Source organism: Zonotrichia leucophrys, chromosome 26 (genome assembly GCF_028769735.1).
Source record: "Zonotrichia leucophrys gambelii isolate GWCS_2022_RI chromosome 26, RI_Zleu_2.0, whole genome shotgun sequence".
Classification (NCBI taxonomy): Eukaryota; Metazoa; Chordata; class Aves; order Passeriformes; family Passerellidae; genus Zonotrichia; species Zonotrichia leucophrys.
Genome location: NC_088195.1, coordinates 599,002 through 617,463, shown reverse-complemented (window position 1 = coordinate 617,463; position 18,462 = coordinate 599,002). Strand labels below are relative to the sequence as shown.

At 52.3% G+C, this 18,462-nt stretch overlaps 2 protein-coding genes across 5 annotated transcripts; one reads left to right on the top strand and one right to left on the bottom strand.

Annotated features, from left to right (window-relative positions):
- Nucleotides 1-561: 561 nt before the first annotated feature.
- Nucleotides 562-9,027, bottom strand: IRF6 (interferon regulatory factor 6). Of its 4 annotated transcripts, none has more exons than XM_064733204.1 (8): nucleotides 8,809-9,027; nucleotides 4,379-4,555; nucleotides 3,326-3,530; nucleotides 2,773-2,895; nucleotides 2,527-2,673; nucleotides 1,906-2,298; nucleotides 1,410-1,528; nucleotides 562-1,120 (listed from the first exon to the last, which is right to left on the bottom strand). In XM_064733204.1, exons 2-8 carry the CDS (start codon nucleotides 4,550-4,552, stop codon nucleotides 899-901), a joined length of 1,383 nt encoding a protein of 460 aa, XP_064589274.1. In that variant the 5' UTR covers nucleotides 4,553-4,555; nucleotides 8,809-9,027; the 3' UTR covers nucleotides 562-898. The 4 variants fall into 4 exon arrangements, with proteins under 4 accessions (XP_064589274.1, XP_064589273.1, XP_064589271.1 ...); XM_064733203.1 differs by lacking the exon at nucleotides 8,809-9,027 and adding an exon at nucleotides 8,095-8,225; XM_064733201.1 differs by lacking the exon at nucleotides 8,809-9,027 and adding an exon at nucleotides 7,868-7,937.
- A 3,716-nt stretch (nucleotides 9,028-12,743) lies between these two features.
- On the top strand, nucleotides 12,744-15,823 carry GUCA1B (guanylate cyclase activator 1B). The gene is made up of 4 exons (XM_064733205.1): nucleotides 12,744-12,947; nucleotides 14,123-14,272; nucleotides 15,273-15,387; nucleotides 15,696-15,823. Exons 1-4 carry the CDS (start codon nucleotides 12,744-12,746, stop codon nucleotides 15,821-15,823), a joined length of 597 nt encoding a protein of 198 aa, XP_064589275.1.
- The last annotated feature ends 2,639 nt before the right edge of the window (nucleotides 15,824-18,462 follow it).

Genomic DNA, 18,462 nt, shown 5'->3' with positions numbered 1-18,462 from the left:
CGGCCGGCGGAAGGACCGGGAGAAGGGCCGGGGCAGCGCCGTGGCCGGGGGAAGGGCCTGGAGCCGGGCCGGGAGCCGGGCTGGGGCAGGCCTGGGCACAGAGCAGGGCACGGGGACAGTGCCCACAGCCTGGGCACAAAGCAGGGCACAGGGACAGTGCCCACAGCCTGGGTACAAAGCAGGGCACGGGGACAGTGCCCACAGCCTGGGCACAAAGCAGGGCACGGGGACAGTGCCCACAGCCTGGGCACAAAGCAGGGCACAGGGACAGTGCCCTCAGCCTGGGCACAAAGCAGGCAATGCAGGGACAGCACTGAACTGTGCTGCAAGCCACTGACAGCTCTGTACCATCACTCACAGTTGTACAGATCTGAACAATCAGCCCCCAGCAGACTAGAGATCCTCCAGAGATTGTTTCCAACCCCATTCTGTTATAATATGCATTTACAATGCTTGTGTATATGCATCCCTATAACCTCCCCCCTCCCCACTAAAAGGAGTATCAGCCTGTTGAGGTTGCTGCTACAGCCCCGTTAAAGAGAAAAAAATGAGACAAGGTGATATTGTCCAGGCAGATTTAATAGAGAACATTATTTTCTTTCTCTCCTTCCAATGATCAAGTGGTTATATACATTGTATTATAGCAGATTAAAAAATATTACAGAATTGAAATCTGATGTATACAGAGGAGTTGTTTAAGCAAATAGCTGAAAAGGGTGAAGGAGTTAGAAGCATTCCTGTAATCCCCTCTGTTTTGAGCCACATCCAAAACAAAAGCACCACGAATTGCTGGAATTGTAGAAGATGACGAGATTTACAGATGTTATTTATTCAGACTAAGGCAAGGCACAGGTTAAGAAGCACTCCGGTATATGTACAGGGCCAGAAGGCAGGGTCATCACTGTGCTGGGAGCGGCTGTGCCATGTGCATGGCCGGGGCCTGCATGGGCCAGCCCTCCTGGTGGTTCTGCAGCAGGCGGTAGAGCTGCTTCAGGTGTGCCACGATGTTGTCCTTGATGTCGGGCGTGGAGATCTGCAGCCGCACGCTGCCGCTGTCGAAGGAGCGCGTGAAGTCCCCGGAGAACATCTCGTAGATCATCCGCGCCACAACGGGGATCACCTGGTGAAGAAATCCCTTTTTTAGCCTAAAGGCATGTGGAATGTCCCTGTTTCTCTGCAGGAGCCCCTGTCCTGGATGCAGAGAAGGTTTCCACAATACCCTAAAACACACAAACCAATTCCTTTCAGCACATGTCACATTTGTGTTTGCTCTCCCAAACCACCAGTCTTAGTGGAGTTTCCCTGGTGTCAGAAGCCACAGCAGAAAATAACAGATCTCAGTATCCAGGGGAATTGATCCCAAAGCAAACAAGGCTGGGACATGTCACCCCAGAGCCCCAGTGCCCTACCTGCACCACAATCAGCTTCCTCTCCCTGGGTTTTCCATCGGGCCACTCTTCTCCAAAGCAGAAGTAGATCTCGTATGGTGGCTGTTTCTCAATCTGTCCCTTCTGATGGGCAATCAGCTCTAGGAGGAAAAAGCAGAGAGCTGCAGTGTTGTCCTCTTTAGGCTGGAAACACCCATGACATCCCACCTCATTGCATCACACCGGTCTTACCTACACAGTCCTCTGGCACCTCTCACACAGTTACAGCTCACCCCTTGCACGTGAAGTGCTTTCTTTAAAAGCAAGGCCCTCTGGTGTCTCTCAGAGCATTAAATGAGTGTTACAGTGCCCTTCTCCTGCCCCACACTCACTCCAAACTCTCCTGAAGTCAGGGGAGCAGTGGCCTGACCTGCTGTCCACACCTGGTGCAGCCAGGCAGAGCCCAGTGCAGACCACCCTTTCCAACAGTGCCATGCCAGGTGTCCAGAGCTGTTCTCCAGAAGCAGAAGTCACCTACCGCTTAGGAAGGTTTCCAGACAGAAGAGCTTGACCTTCTTTTGCCTCTCGATGAGGTTTGGGGTGGTGGAGGAGGGGGCACAGGGCCCAGACCAGTACACCTTGCACTGGCAGAGGCGCACGGCGTAGATGGCATGGCCGCTGACCTCCAGGATCAGTCCCCTGTCCATTACATCCAGCAGCCGGCTCGTGAAGATCTTCTGCCTCTCGTTGGTGATCTGCTCCGTCCCTGGGAACTTGACTTGCTCCAAGCTGATGGGCCCAAAGAGCTCCTCCTGGTCTGGCATAGGGCCCAGCTCTCCATAGAACAGTCTGCAGCCCTGCGGGTTGCTCACGGTCGTTGTGGGCCCGGTCTCCTTTCCTCGATACTCAAACTTGATTTCCAGGTCTGTCACTGAGAGAAAAAACATCAGTGTGGCTTTTCCTGGAGCACCAGCAGCAGGGACACCACACAAGCCCCACTGCCCTCACGGGGATATTTACACCACACACAATTCTATTTAAACTACACAAGTTCTCCTCACTCACTCACAAACAGCCACAGGAAAAAAGGCAAAACACTCTTTTCTGTGGGGTTTCAAAGCACAAAAGCAGAAGCACTGTCACAAGCCCACACACATACTTGGCAGGGAGCTGATCCAGAGCTCGGGGCTGCTGAAGAAGTCGTGCTGCAGTGCTGTTGGGGGCATTTCCATATCCAGAGGTTCATTCTTTGGCCACACAGTTTCAGAGCTGCAGTTTTCTGCACTGGCTGGAGCCATCGGAGAATCTACAAAAAGGCAACAACTCCTCAATAAATCAAGATTTTATTTCAAGCATGTGGCAATTTACAAATACCTTCACTAATACGTTAGTCTGTGCCACCAACCATTGATATTGAGAAATGGAAACGTCTCTTGAATTGGGACATGCTGAGATTGATTCAATTCTTCCTCCTCTTCATCATCAAGATCATTATCCTTTTCATCCCACGGAGCTGAGCCAGTGGAACCTGCAAACAAGCACATTTTTGTGGGTGGATGATCAGCATGAAACACTGGCAAAAGATCATCTTCAGGTTGGATATTAATTTGCGTATTTTTCAAATTTCAGTAAAAAAGGATGAATCTGATCCATACAATGTGCTAATTTCAGTTTAATATCTAATTCTAGAAAGTGAAGGTTAAGTATTGATGAGGTAAGACACAGTATTGCCAATATTAGACTGTTTAGCAGGAAAACATACAACTGTGTGCAGCTTTTTTAATTTCAGGACTAAAGGATGGTTCAGAGTCCTTGTAGTTTAGGTACAGGCTTCACCTGGGAGCTGCTCCTGCTGCACAAGGGCAGCTGCAGAGTTAATGCAGAGGGAAGGAGCTCCCTTGGAGCAGTGCCTGCCCAGGAGCCAGCCCAGGAGCCAGCCCGGGCAGCAAGGCCCTCACCTGGATTAATGATTGATCCCTGCGACTGCGGGATGTCGCACACTTCATAAATTTTAATCGGGTTCATGGGCACCTCCTTGGTGCCATCGTACATCAAATTAAACTCCCGGCTCTTGTTGAGTGCACATCGCAGCTGGGCTTTCCACTTTGCAGGGTCTGGCTCGTCCACTCCTTCCTGGTACTTTCCCGTTTCCACAGCCCATGCCTGGGGACAAAGTACAGCCAGCTCAGTCCAGCCCTCCCCACAGAGCAGCTTTTATCAGAAACCAAACCTCCACACAAATGCACTGTAAAATCCTTCTCTTGCAGAAGCCTTAGGTAGAGCTCTTGTGATAACGAAAAAGGAAATTCCCACTTTAATAGTTTTTCTATTAAAAGTAAGTGGAGGAAAAAAAAAAGGAAATCCAAATTCCAAAAGAATGTTCACAGTTCTGGGTTGGAGATTTTGTAGGTCTCAGATTCAACACCAGAAGTCATTTTTGACAGGGAGCCTGTGCAGGAGGAATGGACTCGGTTAAAATGGAGTGGAAGGACAGCCACAGACATCCGGCTGGCCTCTCCCTCTCTCACCCCAAAATCTGATTATTGGTCCAAGATGCCTCCAAGACAAAGGTCAGAAATTCCTCAAAGGAGTGCAGGGAGTTACAGCGAATCCCTTGGGATAAGAATATTAGGGACAGCAGCGATGAGTGCTTGTGATGAGCTTGTGGTGGACCTCTTAAGGCTTATGTAACAGCGTTTCATGGTTTGCTGCCAGGAACAAGCCAGTGACCACATCCCAGCCTGAGCAGATGAAGCCAACAGCAGTCATCTCCCAGAAACCAAGGATCCCACAGCACCCAGCCTTTGGTGGTGGGAAAGGGTTAAAGAACTCAACACCACCCCAGGCAGTGCCAAGCTTGGCATCCAGGTGCACAAAGTGGCTTTTCTGAGGTCAGATAAATGAAATGTGCCTGCAGACAGCTCCCGAGATGCCTGTCCAGCTCCTGGCCAACAATCCAGCCCTTTGTGTGTGCTCCAGAGCCCCGGGATGCCCGAGCTGCCCCGGCTCACCTTGAAGATGGTGTTCTCCTCCTCGTGCTGGGGGCTGTGCCGCGTCGCGTGCTTCCAGGGGATCTGGAAGCGCTTGGCCTCGCGGTTCAGCCAGATCAGCCCGGGGTACATGCCACTGTCCACCTGGGCCACCAGCCACGGCTTCAGCCGCACCCTGCGCGGGTGCAGGGCCATGCTCTGCAAGGGGGACAGCAGAGCCACGCTGGAGGTTACTCGAGCCTCGTTTGCTTCAAAGAGACTGAAGTGATGTAATGAGAAAGGGCCCTGTGCTGTGTAACTGCTGCTGGTTTTATGTACTGCACCCTGAGAGCACCAATTCAGGTTCAGCTGGGTGACTGCTCTGCCAGGGAGAGTCACACACACCTCCCTGAGGGGGCCCAGAGCTGTTTAGGGACAGCAGCTCACATTCAGTGTCCCAGGGTGTTATTTGTGCCCAACGAGCACACGGAGCGCCAGCCCTGAGCAGAGCTGGGCTGCAAACCCCGAGCAGCAGATAAAGGCACCAACAAGCCACAGCAAGAACAGGCAGCAGAGTTTCCAAAGCCTCCACGCACACCTTGAGAAGGGGCTGATCTGATCTCTGCTCCTGCAGTCCTGTCAGACTCTCAGCAAGGAGGAGAAAGGCTCACCCTGACTGGGAGGGTTTAACCGAGGCACAGGGGCTGCTCTACCGCAGCCACAGACCCTGAAAGTCATTTTATGGCTTTTCCATGAATGCCCTGAATGCAGCATAATCACTGGCAAACAGCAGTGACCTGTAATAACCAGGATGTTTATCCAGAAGGACATGAACTGCAGGTCTGCCTGCGCTGCTGCTAAAAATCGACTGCTGTTTACTTAATGTTTTTGTTAAGCAGCCCTGTGCTGCTCATACAACTGCAGCCAGCCAACAATATTTTCCTGGTGTAGAACAAAGCCAAACAAACAGAATTAACGTGTGTCTCTCTCTAAGAAGAGGCAACATGCAGTATCTTTAGATTTTGGGAGGGGATTTCTGCACTACGTGTGTGGTGAGAAGGTGCATCTCCCATATTCCTTTGTAAATCCTGAAACAGAGGTGAGAAATTACAAATATTCCCATTAATAAAGCAGTTACAGGACAAGTAAAACCTTTGCCATAAGCCCTGAATATTGCTGGAGGAATTGCAAAATGTGTCTGGTAGCAGAGATGGAGAAGATTAAAAAAAAATCCTATCCAAGAACTAGTCTGGGAACAGGTTTTATTTGTTCAAATACCTGCAGATCCCATTCAGAGGCAAGCGCTCACACAAAATTAATCCAAACACAACTCAGTTTATCTGTTTATCTTCTCTGCAAAGAAAATGTTCAGCTTCAACTGCAAACCATTTTCAAATAATAGTTTGAAAATGTGTGGGCACATTAGCAGACTGTTTCCCAGGAGCTGCAAAGGATCAGGAAGCAATCATCAAAATTATTTTAGTGTTCCTGAAACTCTGCTGTGTTGGTTCTCCATGTTGAAAATGCTGTCAGAATTAAACCTCCTGGACTTGGAATTGAGACCAAAATTAGGTACTGGTTCCTCTTGAAAAGGAAATAAAAAGTGACATTTTGAAGAATCCTTAGCGCGACTGCTTTCCACCATTTCTTTTAACGTTACAAGCAGTCCCTGCTAATAACATGTGCTGTGCACACACCTTTGCAAGACACAGAGTAAATTCAAACCCCCAGAACAGCAGAGGTTTGTGCCCCTCTCAGAGCAGAGGAGTCGGGTGACAAGGTGGGTGCTGGCAGGGATTGTCCCTGGGCCACAGACAGCGTCTGCCAGCACTCAGCACTACAATGCTTTATGACCTTTTATCACCAATGACTTGTTGACACAATAACTGAGAGCAAATCAACTTGAATCCCATTGCTGGGCTCAGACGGTGAGTCAGCCTCTCAACAACCTTCAACTTCGATCCTGTGGGTTCCACCGATGCCAGACACCTGGGGAACAGCTTGGTACATCCACAGTGGGATGCCAGACACCTGGGGATGGCTGGGCACACTCACAGTGGGTTCCACCAATGCCAGACACCTGGGGAATGAACACCTGGCCACATCCACGGTGGGATGCCAGACACCTAGGGATGGCTGGGCACACTCACAGTGGCTTCCACCAATGCCAGACACCTGGGATGAACCCTGCAACCCACGGGATGCACACCTGGGGCTGGCACATCACAGTGGTTCACCATCCAACTAGGTGTGGGCACATCACATGGTTCCACAAGCAACACCTGGGAATGCCTGGGCACACTCACAGCTCTGCCAAGGCAGAGGCTCCTCAGTGCACAAACCCAGGGACTGTCCAGCTCCCTTTATTCCCACTCAATCTGGGTGCTGGGCAGGGATAATGAGCACATCCCTGTGCTGCTAATGCATCTCTGGTCAGTGATGTAATTAGTGCCTGTACCCTAATTATTGGTATTTCTCCTTGGGCCCAACAAGAGCCACTCCAAGGCAGGAAGGAGCAGACAGCCTGCAGGCACTCCCCGCAGGGCTGCAGAGGAGTGACCAAGGTCAGGGACAGCCCCGGTCAGCTGTGGTGACACTCGGGGCCCTGGTGAGGTCCCAGACAGTTCAACAGCCCACGGAGCACCAGGAAAACCATCCCGAGGCCCAGCTCAGCTTTGCTGCACGGATGCTTTCGCTCCTCACCTGCAGATCCAAATATACTCAGCATTCCTGCTTCACCTCATCCATTAAAGCCTCTCAAGGTGCAAGGGTCTTCTCGGGGTTCACACCTGCAAATCCACAGACCCTTCTCCTTGCTCCATTACCTTTGTTTGAGTATATTATCCTGGATTTCATGGACCTGTATTCATTTTTTCAAAGGCAAACCTTCCAAACAGGCTGAATTACCATGTGATGCTAAATCACCTCCCTGCACCGGGAACCTGGGGCTCCCACATTTCACAGCTCTGTACATCTCCTGCCTCCCATCAGCCCTGCTGTCCCCAGCACACCTGACCACGATCAACTCTTTGAATTCCCAGTTTGCACACCCAATCTGGTCAGCTCAGCCCCGCCACGGCCGGGCAGCCCCTGAAGTTGGAAGGGGCACGAGTTGTAACACAAACTGCGGGGGTTTGGGCTGTAACAGCTGCGATCCGAAGGCAGCAGAGGGTGGGGGGACCACACCAGCCTTGCTCTAACTTTAGGCCTCGCTTTACACCGGTAGGAAGGCGTAGCCCGGGGCCAGCCGGGGGCAAGGAGCGCTCAATCGGCGTTTGCAGCGGGCTCTGCCCTCCCGGACCCGCACGGCGCCCCCGCACCGCCGCCCTCGCCCCGGGGCCGGGCAATGCAGCCTGCAGAGCCTCGCACGGAGCCCCGAGGTGCCCGAATCCCGCTCCGAGCCCCGCTCCGGCTCCGCACTGGCCCCGCTCCGCCCGGAGCCCCACGCGGGACGGGGCCGCGCCCCGCAGCTCCCGGGCCGGGCGGCTCCGGGGCCGGCACCGCCCGATCCCCGCGCCCCGCACGGCTCACCCCGTCCGTCTGTCTGTCCGTCCGTCCGTCCGTCCGTCCGTGGGGCTGGGGCGGGTCCGTCCCGCGGGGGCTCGGGGCCGCCCCGCGGGGCCCGCGCGTGGGGCAGCGGCGCTCGGGCAGCGGCGGCCGCGCTCGCCCAGCGCCCGCCCCGCCTCACCTGGCCCGACCCACCTGGCTCAGCCCACCTGGCTCAGCCCGCCCCTCACCCGGCCCGGCCCGGCCCTCACCTGCCCAGGTGCGCTCAGCGCAGCCGCGCCGCCCGCCCCGCCCCGCTCCTGCACATCCCGGGGCAAGCGGAGCTCCCCGCACCCCCGCCCTGCTGCCGCGGCCCTTTTCCTGTCAAACGGAGTCTTTAGGAAACTTCCAAACGGGATATATTTTTTCCCCCCGGTAAATGGAGTGTTTAGGAAAGGAAGTTTGCTTTTAAGTGGGGTATCTTTGCCTTTTAAATGGAATATTTTGGGCAGAAAGCATTAAGTTCCTGGGCTTTTTCACAGTTCAAAGCATACTCAGCTGAGTCATAGAATCACGGCATGATTAAGGCTGGAAAAGACCTGAAGATCATCAAGTCCAAACATTAACCCAGCACTGCCGGGTCCACCCCCAATCTGTGTCCCTCGGCACCACATCCGCAGGGTTCTGAGCGCTTCCAGGGCCGCAGGCTCCCTGCTTCCCCGGGCAGCCTGCCCCAATGCTTGTCCATCCTTTCAGTGAAGAAATTCTCCCAAATATCCAATCTAAACATCCCCTAGCACAACCTAAGCACATTTGCTCTTGTCCCACATCCATCCATCCATCCATATAAATCCATATCCAGGCACAGGCTGAAGCCAAAGCGTAAACTCAGTTCTGATTAAAGCCACAGGTGCACAGTTTTTTCTGTGAAAAGCATAAAAACGTCCCTCTTCTCTGGCTCCATCCCTGCTCTGGGTCACACCTACCCCTGGGAAGGGGCTCAGCAGCTTCTCCCTGGTCCCTCTGCAGGCTCCTGCCCTCCAGCCTCGCGTCTTATTTATTTTCCTCGTAGGTGGAGAACCGTGACTCAGTGGTGAATCTTGGTTTCAAGGATCATACAGTGCTTCACCTTTCAGTTTCAATGAACCAGAAAAAAAATGGGAATTTCCCTTCTCCTTCTCACCATGAACACTGTGGAAAATACTGAGCCCTGGCTTTGGGAAGGCTGACTTACACCCACAGCTCAGACCCCAGCCAAGAGGTTGGAACTGGACAAAATCTTGGAGATATTCACAGAGACAAAACAATTTATTGTTTTTCTGGGCAAGTTTGCATTGCTGGATACCGGTGCAAGGTAAATATTTCAGGCTTCATTCAGCTTGGAATTCCACTCAGAGGAAACATGCAGGAGTTTGTCAGCACATAAGAAAACCTTCCTGGCAATAAGCAGAGTACCAGATGTGACACTCAGAGCTCTCCGTGCTGGGTGAGATGGTTTCCCTTAGTGGTACCTGACCATTCCTGGTGTGTAAATCAGGGAACAGCTGCTGCTGCAGTAGAACACCCCTGTTATTCCTGCTGTGTAAAGCACACAGTGGCAGGAGAATTTTGGGAGCAGCCAGGAAGAGACACAGGCAGATATTGGGCTGGACTCCAGGGCAAGCTCTGCAGCATCTTTGATCTCTCCCCAGCCAGGGCAGCACAAAAGCTCCTGCATTCCTGCTGTGCACGCCTCTGTCCCACAGGGAAAGGGCAGGATGCTCTGGGCTGGCTGTGCAGAGGGACACCAGGGCTGCTGCTCACTCTGCTGCTGCCCTGGCAGTGCCTGGGCACGGTTTGTCCTTCCTGGGCACACTGGAAGGACACTCAGATGCCCAAGGTGCAGGAAGGGTCCTGGGGCAGGTCAGGGCTGGGGGATTTAAAAAATGGAGCAATGTGGCAAAGCAGCTGGATGAGGATTGCTGATTTTGAGAGTTCCATCCTGGGAGAAGGGTCCAGTCCTGCCTGCAGTGTCCCTGCAGCTGCTCAGGGCAGGCAGCTGTGCCTCTGCCTCTGCCACAGCCCCTCTGCCCCCCAGCACCGGCACAGATGCCAGACTAATGACTCTGCCCAGCCCTCGGCAGGGTTTGGTGGTTTTTCCCTGCTGAGTTTCTCCCAGCCCGTGCTGGGGCGTGTGGCAGCACGTTGGGGTAGGCAGCTGACGGGAAAGCAGCTGCACATCTTTTTCCATGCTCTTGGCTGGGAAAGTGCGCGGCTCTGGAGCTGCAGAGGTGATAATGCAGGGTGGCTCATGAGGCAGGATGTGCAGGCAGGTGTTACCTGTCTGTAACTGATCATCCACAGAGTGAACACCACTCTGACACAACACCAGAGCATTGATCCTGCTCCCTCAGGCACACAGACTGCCCCAGCCTCTGCACTCTGGTGTTTTCCAGAAATTATTCTTTTTATTTTTACTTCTCTCTGCCTATATTACCTCTATCCACATCATTTTTAAAAATCAAATGAAGAGATCTTTTGGCTGATAAACTGTACCTTGTGAAGTGACATCCTGCTGCCTGAGAGCAGCTCTTCCCGGGCAGTCTGCAGAGCACACAGAGGGCGTGCAGAGGAATTTCCATACAGGAGCTATGGGATTTACTTTATTTCAGTGCCAAATTAATATCACTATTTTATCAACACGATTGTATGTCATGATACCTGCAAGAGCAGCAGCTGGGCTTTGTACTCCAGGTCTGCTGCAGCCCTTTGTTCCCAGCTGGAGAAGATTGCAGTCATCAAAACAAAAAGGAACCATTTTCTCTCCTGGGAACAGATCACCAAGTTCCCATAAGGCAAAACAAAATTATGCAATGAGTCAAGACAATGTCCTGGGCATGTGGAGTCTTGCTGTGTGCGCTCAGCACTCACATTCCAGCAGGCAGCTCCGTGCAGGAGAGCAGCACAAAATGGTGGAGAGGCTTCACCCAGCACATCCCAAACTCCCCAGCTGTGCTGCAGGAAAAGGAACAAATCCTTCCCACCCTGTCCCGGCACCCCTCTGTGGCCTGGGGCTCTTTGGGACCGGGCAGAGCTCCTGGCCTCACCAGCCAAGATAATCCCAAAAATGATATAAAATAATTTATAAACATGGCTGTGGCTACCAAATACTCCTTTCCAGTAGCTCTAGTGAGGAGGAAAACAGGGGGATGGATTTATTGTTGTTTTTCTGGTGGGCAGCCCCACAGCTGCTCTGCTGTGATGAGGCAGCCCTGAGTCAGGGGCTGAAGCACTCCCTAAAGGAAGGGCTGAGTTCATTGTTGTGTTGTATTCTTCTAGGCACGAGGATAGACAAGAATACCACTAGATAGAAATGCTTTAACTGAAATAGAACAGTCTTAAATTTTCTGGCAACTTCTCTGGTCCTTCCCATCCATCTCCAGGCTTCTGCTGTGCTGTCTCTGTCCTCTCTTTGCTCCTCTTTTAAGTGAAACCAAACCTTGTCTGGGTGTCCTCACATGTAAAGGTGGCAGGTTGTGTTAAACTCCTGCAAATCTCTGTGTGTATATATAAATATATAAATATAAATATATAAATATAAAAATATATAAATATATAAATATGTAAATGTATATACACAGTCCCACTGCTGGGTCACTTGCAGGTGGGAGTGGGTTCAGACCAAACCCCACTCTGACACTGCAGCATGAATTGCTCTGAAATATCAAATTCAATTTTCAGCCAGGTTCTTAACCAGTATTCTTCCATGAGAGAGGCTCTTCTTACCTAACCAACACCAAAAAAAGTCCCAAAAAACGAGCAGCTTAAATCCATCTGGGCCTTGGCATGTGGGATAAGAGAATCTATGGTTTCCTATTAATGCTGCTCCAATCCTCTTAATGAAGATATTGGGCTGGCTTGGGCACATTTATAGCTCAGGTCATTCTTTCCACTGACACAGATACTGGTGGGGTTCAGAACAATGGGGCTGTGAGGAAGAGGAAGGGGCTGTGAGGAAGAGGAAGGGGCTCTGGGTGTGCTGAACAGAAGGAGCCAGCCCAGGGAAGAGCTGCTCTTTGTGTCTGCCACCATCAGAGCCATAAATGAGCTTCAGGGGAAGGGGCGAGCAGGAGAATTTCCATGGGCACAAAGGGGGGAGGGAATAAGGAGAAAATGCTCTAAAAATATGGAAATAAACAACTCATGCTCTGTTTAGCTTAAAGCTTTAGGATGGAGAGGTGGCAGTGAGAGGAATGTGTGTGTATCTGGTGTGTATCACTAATTGTCCCACAGCCTACTGCAGGCATTCAATTAATTCAATCCACCAGCAGGTTTTTCTGTGGAAATGTTTGTTTTCTCAGGATCCCCCCTCTGTAGTTGCTGTTTTTCCTGTGCCCCATCTCACTGGAGCACTGCGCAGCCCCCACAGGCAGTAACACAAGCCAGCACTGCAAACATTAATGTTCCTTCCCCTATAATCCCTTTTTTCCCCAGAAAACCCTACAGCACAGAGAGTGGGGCTGTGTGTTGTGTGTACAGGGAACCTCTGCTCCCAAATTCTCTGACAGGGAGGCATCAATGTGCAGAAAGACCCTGAGCCCCTGGAGTTTGCTTCTAAATAGGGCACAGCTCAGAACATCTGAAGGTCTCTGGGGCTCATGGGTGGGAATCTCCTAATGATCTTTAGTTATTTTTATCCGTGCCCAGCGCTCAGTGCTCAGTGCTCAGGAGCCACTCTGAGATCTCCAGGGCAGCGCACGGAGCTGCCAGCACCTGGGCAGGGAGGAGGAACAGAAAATAAAGCACAAAAAAGGGAAGGTGACACAGCAAACAGCGCTGACATCAGAGGAAGGCACGGGACAGAGAGCAGACAAAGAGAAAAGGACTTTGGCAGGGTTTTTCTTCTTTTCCTTCTGTTTTTAATCCTGCTTTCTGGAGGAAAATGGGGCAGCAGTTCACCAACGCTGAAGGGGAGCAAGGGGAGATTGATGTTGCAGAGCTGCAGGAATGGTACAAGAAGTTTGTGGTGGAATGTCCCAGTGGGACCCTCTTCATGCACGAGTTCAAGAGGTTCTTCGGGGTCCAGGACAACCAGGAGGCAGCAGAGTATGTGGAGAACATGTTCAGGGCTTTTGACAAGAATGGGGTAAGTGCTCAGAGGGTTCTGCAGTCATTTATTTCTGTATATTATATATGTAACAGGGGACCAGTGAGGGCAGCAGAAGGAGCACAGGCTGGCCTGGATTTATCTCCTCAAATCTCCACCTAAATTAAGGTCAGAATGTCCCCTTGAGGGACTAAGGGTGGATTAAAAAGTTGAAACTCAGGCAGTCACACTTTGAGGCCCTCAAACAGCCAAGGCTCCCACATGGCAGAAATATTTCTGTGTTGAGATAGAGGGGAAATCTCAGTGCAGGAAAATCCTACTCAGGCTCTTCTGTGTCGAGGAAGTGTCTGCAGCAGGTACCAGCAGGTGGTTTGTAATAAAATATTGATTTTAGCTCTGCTTTCCAAAAGCAGAGGAATGCTGAACAATTCAGACATTCTGGGTTTGATTCCCTGTGCCGTATTTGCCATGGAACACCTGGGGAAATTGGGATTTGTGGTTTAGCCACAGCTCCTGCATCCCTGCCCTGCTGCAGGGCAGCCTGGCCTGCCTTGGGTTCTCAGCTGCCCTGGCTGAACAGCATTTGCCAAATGGGGAAATTGTTATTTTCCTGAAGCTCCTGATGATATTCCAGCTGTGGGGATGTTTGTTCCTTGTATCAATGAATGTTTGTTCCTTGTATCAATACAGGAAAAGGGGGCTCAGGCTCTTCATCCCTGATCAACTCATCTCCCTTAAGCTCCCTTTGAAAATAGGGTCAAAATCTCATGGAAGTGGCAGCAAAAGTCACTTTGTGGGAAAGGATTTAAAAAGGCCATGGAAGATGTTGGCAGGTCAGGCTTGTCTCAGAATTCCAAGTTGTGAAAAACCAAATTCCTGCACTATCCCAAATTCCGTTATGAAAGCTGTGGGGAAAGGCAGCAGAGCAAACTGTGCACAGAAGATGAAGTCCCATTCCTAATTTACAGGAGTTTTCCTAACAGGACAGAGGCTCTGTTTTTGGGGGTGCTGGTGGGTGCAGGATGGGGAGGGGAGCCCAGCCTGGCTGCAGGTCCTGGACTGCCACAAACCTTCTCAGAGTGCCAAGCAAGCCCTGCTCCATGCCCTGTCCTCCTGGCAGCTCTGGCCAGGCTTCCTGGGAGCTGTAAAGCGCTTTTCCATCAGCTCTCTGCCCTGCCAAGTGTCACCCAGCTGCTGATTCTCTGCTGGCACAGGACAACACCATTGATTTCCTGGAGTACGTGGCTGCCTTGAACCTGGTTTTGAGGGGGAAGCTGGAGCACAAGCTGAGGTGGACGTTCAAAGTGTACGACAAGGATGGCAACGGCTGCATAGACAAACCTGAGCTGCTGGAAATCGTTGAGGTAGGCGGGCATTGCCCAATCCCTGCTTTCAGCAATCCCTGCTCTGTGGCAACGCTCTGGGCTGTGTGGGGTTTGGGGTAATGGGGTTCCAAGGGTGCTGTGGGGCTGAGCAGGTACTCAGGTACCTGTGCTCCTGAGGCCGGGGAGAGGCTGGGGAGCACGTCCCGTATCTGAGCACGTCCCGTATCTGAGCACGTCCCATATCTGAGCACATCCCGTATCTGAGCACATCCCATATCTGAGCACATCCCATATCTGAGCACATCCCGTATCTGAGCACATCCCGTATCTGAGCACATCCCGTATCTGAGCACTGCTCATCCCCATGTGAGCAGCCCCGGGATGTGCAGGGCCCCTCCTGTGGGCAGCAGGGCCCTGGCCAGGAGGGTGAGCAGCTGGGAAAGCAGGGCAGCCTGTCTGGGCCACCTCCCACTGCAGTTTTGAGGTCAGCCAAGAGGTGCCCAGAACGGTGAGGCCACTGCTAATCCTCTCTGTGGGCAGCGTTGGCACAAAACCCTTCAATCTGGGCAGCAAAGGTAACCACGGGCACGTGGTGCCATGGCAGGGGTGGATGCAGTCTGAGCCTTTCCCTGGCAAAGGGGGGCAGAAACTGAGGGTCAGAATGTGAGCTGAGCCAGGCTGGATCTGCAGCTGCTGCCCCAGGGCTGGCTCAGTCCAGCTGTGCCTGGCTTGGGATGCCAGCCAACACTCCCATTCAAGGCCTGTGGTTTTCCCCATCTGTGGAATTCCCACTTTGTTCTCTGCCAAGGAGCCCTGAGCTCTGCCCATGTGTGTGTAAGGAGAGCAGCAGGGCAGCAGCCTCACAGAGCAAATGGGGTCACTGATGTGCAGCCATGGGTCAGGGGCTCCGTGCAGATCTGAGCTGCTGAGGGGCAGAACCTTCCAGAAGGGTTAAACCCAGCCTTTGGGAAAGGCTCCACAGCCACGGGGGGCACAGAGAGCTCAGTGCTTCATCCCCTGATTTGGGAGCTGCTTGCAGTCCATCTACAGGCTGAAGAAGGTGTGCTGGTCGGACGTGGAGGACAGGACCCCGCTGCTGACCCCGGAGGAGGTGGTGGACAGGATATTCCAGCTGGTGGATGAGAACGGGGATGGTGAGTGATGCCCAGGGGCATTGCTGAGAGCTCACCTGGGCTGGGCTGTGCTGTGTTCTCACCATGGGCAGCTGGGCTTGGTTCTGCAGGACCTGGCTGGGTCCTGGCAGGGTCTGGGTGAGCCCTGCAGCATCCAGAGTGTCCCTTTGGGGTGGGACAGGGGGAAATGCTGGGTCACAGCCCCTGCTTTGTCCTTCAGCCTCAGAGCTGGGGGATGCCCTGAGACCGTCCCTGATCAGCATTTTATGTGACCCTGGGTGGAACCCTCCTCCTCCTCTCTTATCTGCCTGTCCCGCTCCCGCCCACAGGGCAGCTGTCCCTGGACGAGTTCATTGACGGCGCCAGGAAGGACAAGTGGGTGATGAAGATGCTACAAATGGATGTGAACCCCGGCAGCTGGATCACCGAGCAGAGGAGGAAGAGTGCTTTGTTCTGAGAGAATTGGCTCTGGCACGGCTGCGATGGCGATGCTGAGTCCCAGGGGTGACCCTTCCTCCCTCTAGCCTGGTAATGACTTTCATTTTAATTCCATCTCAGCATCCAGATGCAAACCTGAGTGCTTTCAGAAGCCATCTCTGCTGTCAACCCCACGTGCTGGGCACTGCTGGTACCCAGGGGCTATTTCTGGCCCATGAATAACCCTTGCTGTGCACACAATCCCGTGTTTGCCAGCTCTGCGTTCTGGTTACACCCCAAGGAACAAACTCTGGAGGCAGATCCTGAGCAGGGCTTGGGGCTGGCAGTGGGGATGGAGCCTGAGTGCTGTCCCAGAGCAGCCTGGCCATGGCTCAGCCCTGCAGGGCAGCACGGGCAGCTCTGGATGCTCAGGGGGCTCTGTGGATGCTCAGGGGGCTCTGTGGATGCTCAGGGGTCTCTGTGTGTGATTTGCAGCCTTTACTGCTGCTCATGTCCAACATAACCCCACCAGAAATGAGATTTGGGTGTGAGCAGTGGCCAGGGCAGCACACAGAGCTGAGGGAAACAACCTCAGGGCTGGGCAGGAGCAGCAGCGGCTCCTTCCTGCCCCTGCTGGGGACCAGAGGCTGCTCCTTCTGCCTGCCCTGAGCCCGAGGGGCTGAGGGATGCTGGCTCCAAACTCTGGCATTTCCCAGCCCCACTCAGAGCTCAGAGCAGCCCGGGTGGGTCTCAGCTCCTCCCAGCCCCTGGTTCTGGGGAATCCTCACTGGAGCAGCCTCTCCTGCCCTGGGAAGGGTGGATGAGCCCCGGGAGCCCCAGGATTTTCACTGCTCTGGGAACAGTTTGGAGTGGGAGCAGAGGTGAGGGAAGAGCAGGGCTGTGCTCGGCAGTGTCTCTGCAATGGGAGGATTTTTGCTGCTCCATTGGCAGGACCACAGAATCAGAAGTCATGGGTGGTTTGGGTTGGGAAAAACCTGAAAACTCCCTGATGTCCAAGCCCCCTGCCCTGGGCAGGGATGCCACATCAGGTTGCTCCAAGCCCTGTCCAAACTGGCCTTGAAAAGTGGGAAAAGTGACAAAAATTCCAGTACAGTGGTTTTACACTGGACTTCATTTAGCCCCAGATATAGAATTTACACCAGTTGCAGGCTGAGCTCTGCTGTTCTAACCCATGTTCCTACATAGATGTATGTGGGAAAAGGATTTGGGTTGAATCAATATTTTGGTTCACCTTTATTGGATTTACTGGTTCATTCAAAAGAGGAAAACCCCCCAGGAAAATAACATGAGCTTGTCTGTTCCATCTGAATTTTCCTATGGGATCAGTGGGCCAGGTCATCCCAATGAAAAGATTTACAACCCCTTTTTTGTGGCCTTTAATTAGGACTGTAGTAGCTGTCATTAGCTGATTAGTGTGCTGGTTTGTGGTCTTGTCAGTTTAGCCAGTGTTTAAATTCCATGAGGAAGTGCTCAGGATCAGACACAATCAGTGCAGGAGTTCAGATTGTGCACATTTCCACTTTGAAACAGCCTTTCTATGAGTTTTCTGTAAATACTGAGCACTTTGTGCTGTGCTGACTTATCAGGGCTGATTACACTTGTGCTTTCTGCTGCTCGGAGACAGCTGCTCAAAGCTCTCTCTGGTCAATAGTTCATCAGCTCAAGATCTGAGAGAAAAATCTGACTTCTGGCTTGAGAGCCTGGATGAAAACATCCACATTTATTGATTTTCCAGCTTGTGAAAAAATGTTTTTATTGCAGGGTACAAATCTCTAAGAATTCCTTACATTTCAGCATCTCAGCCCAGGTAATGCCCCCTGCTCCTTGCACGGATTTAGAGAGGCTGTTTAGTTCATAGAATTGCATTTTGCTGCTTCACTGAAATGCTTCAAATTCTGCAATTCTGCTCACCTGGCCAGCCCAGGCTCTGCAGGGGCTGCTTGGGGACCCAGCAGCCCTCCCTGGTGAGCCCTTGTACAGATGTTGGTAGAAGTTTTGTAAAACACGACTTGAATAAAGAAATATTTATTAAAAACCCTTGTTTTGCAGTATCTGTTTGTTGATTAGGTGAAGAGCTGTGTGAGCACCTGAGTGAAACTGCAGCCTGTGAGTGTGATATATTGAATTTAGGGGAGGAGCAGCTGGGTCAGACAGAGATAAGGCAGAGATGACGATGCTGGTGCAGAGTTGAGAAGGAACCTCTTGTGTTTAACTTCGTGTGATGACAGCAAAAACCGTGAGAGCATAATTAAAAATACAACGTTTCTCAATGGAGCTGGGAACGGGTGTTTAGAATAAAGAAAGCAGAGTGCTGCAGTTGGATTCCCCAGTGTGACCCTGCAGGCCTGGAGCAGGACAGGAGCTGGTTCTGAGCCCGGGCACGGAGCTGCAGGGGCTGTGCTGCTGTCAGAGCTGGCACAGCCCATGGAAAATCCTTCCTCTTATCAATCGTGTAATCTCTGGCCGAGGAACGCAAGGCGCTATTTTAGAGCCCTGGCTACAGAGCCCTGATCTCTCGCAGTCCCATCAGCGCTCAGCGGGCTGTGGATGTCAGAATTTGCATAATCCCATTGCCAGACTTAGGGCCGGCCCCAATTGGATTGCACTGATCTGATCGGATTTCTTTCTGCTCTAAACGGGGAAGCAGGAGGGCTCGGA